Source organism: Propithecus coquereli, unplaced genomic scaffold (assembly GCF_000956105.1).
Source record: "Propithecus coquereli isolate 6110/MARCELLA unplaced genomic scaffold, Pcoq_1.0 Scaffold33, whole genome shotgun sequence".
In the NCBI taxonomy this organism is placed as follows: Eukaryota; Metazoa; Chordata; class Mammalia; order Primates; family Indriidae; genus Propithecus; species Propithecus coquereli.
Window position 1 is genome coordinate 5,933,389 of NW_012148952.1, and position 1,543 is coordinate 5,934,931.

At 35.5% G+C, this 1,543-nt stretch overlaps 1 protein-coding gene across 1 annotated transcript in view; it reads right to left on the bottom strand.

Annotated features, from left to right (window-relative positions):
* RAB3GAP1 (RAB3 GTPase activating protein subunit 1 (catalytic)) overlaps positions 1-1,543 on the bottom strand; it is a 121,829-nt gene that overhangs the window by 59,600 nt on the left and 60,686 nt on the right. Inside the window, 1 exon segment of the mRNA XM_012650505.1 lies at positions 1,159-1,237. Coding sequence (XP_012505959.1) covers positions 1,159-1,237 — 79 coding nt within the window.

Genomic DNA, 1,543 nt, shown 5'->3' on the forward strand with positions numbered 1-1,543 from the left:
CAGTAAGAGCTTAACAATAAAATAAAATAATTATTACAATATTCTGTAATAAAGTTATGTGAATACGGTCTCTTTCTGTCTCTCAAGATATTTTAATGTACTACACTCATCCTTCTTGTGATCTGTCGATCTGATGACCAAGACAGCTACTAAGTGACTGATGGGAGGGTAGTGTATACAGATATGCTGGACAAAGAGATGGGTCACCTCCCAGATAGGATGGTGTGAGATTTGATCACACTACTCAGAACAGTGCATAATTTAAAACTTAATGAATTATTTTTTTCTGGAATTTTCCATTTAATATTTTCACACTGCATTTGACTGCTGGTAACTGAAACTGCAGAAGGCAAAACTGCAGATAAGAGGGGACTACTGTACTTCTTACATTAATATATCACATTTATAGTTTAGACACAAATGAGTTTTGATTTTACCACATGGCTGTTCTGAAAGATCAACATTTTATTTCAATACAATATCCAATGATAAGTGTTAAAATTTCTATGATACTTAAATGTTCTATGCTATCAGCAAAGCTATAGTTAAGCACTACCCTTGACTATGAAACACAGTGCAGAAAAGAGTGAACAGCAGGCCTGTGACTGTTACGCTTTAGTTGCAACTTCGATCACAACCTTGCTGGCAAGCTTGGTTCTTGGCTGGCACCCAGAACCTTTTGGAAAAGGTTCTCACCATTCTCAGAACTGATTAAGAGTTATTCACTGTGCCTAAGCAGTTTATGCAAATAATGTGGTTTATGCTAAACATCTACTTTCCTTCTGGGAGTCTGAAATTTTAGTATATACCAGTAAGAGGGTGCCTACATGACCAATTAAAAACCTTGAGCGCGAGCCTCTAAAAAATTTCCCCAATAAACAATGTTTTACATTGTCACAACTTGTCGCTGAGGGAATTGAGTACATCCTGTTTGACTCCATTAGAAAAGGACTCTTAAAAGCTTACACTAACTGGACTTTGCTTCATGTGCCTTTTTCCTTTGCTGATTTTGCTTTGCATCCTGTTGCTATAATAAATCATCTGTAAGTACAACTATATGCTGAGCCCTGTCAGTCCTCTTAGCAAATCACTAAAGGGTAGTCTTGGAGTCTCTCCAACAAACATACTAAAAGATATCTGAATAAAATATATACGTACCATCTCACCAAGCAATGTGCTCTTGGAGGAAAGTCATTATTCATACACAGCAAATCTTGCATAGATTGTGGAATAACATCTACAAAAACATTTGTTAATGAAAACGTTACTATGTCCATTATCAGGCAGAGTTTTACAATATGCTTTGAGATAACGCATGTCTTCCTAGCCCACGTAGTTTTGCCATTGCTTTAAGATTTATATTTAAAGCCAGCTAAGATTGGATGGAGGGGGATATCTCTTTTTTCCTCAAATAAAGTCAGCCTATAAAAAAGACAAATATCATTCCCACGTTTGTAATTTTTTTTTGCTTCTAAGTCATGACCCAAACAATTCCTCACCCTTACTAAAACACTTTGTTTGGTTTTTTTTTTTTTTTTTTTTT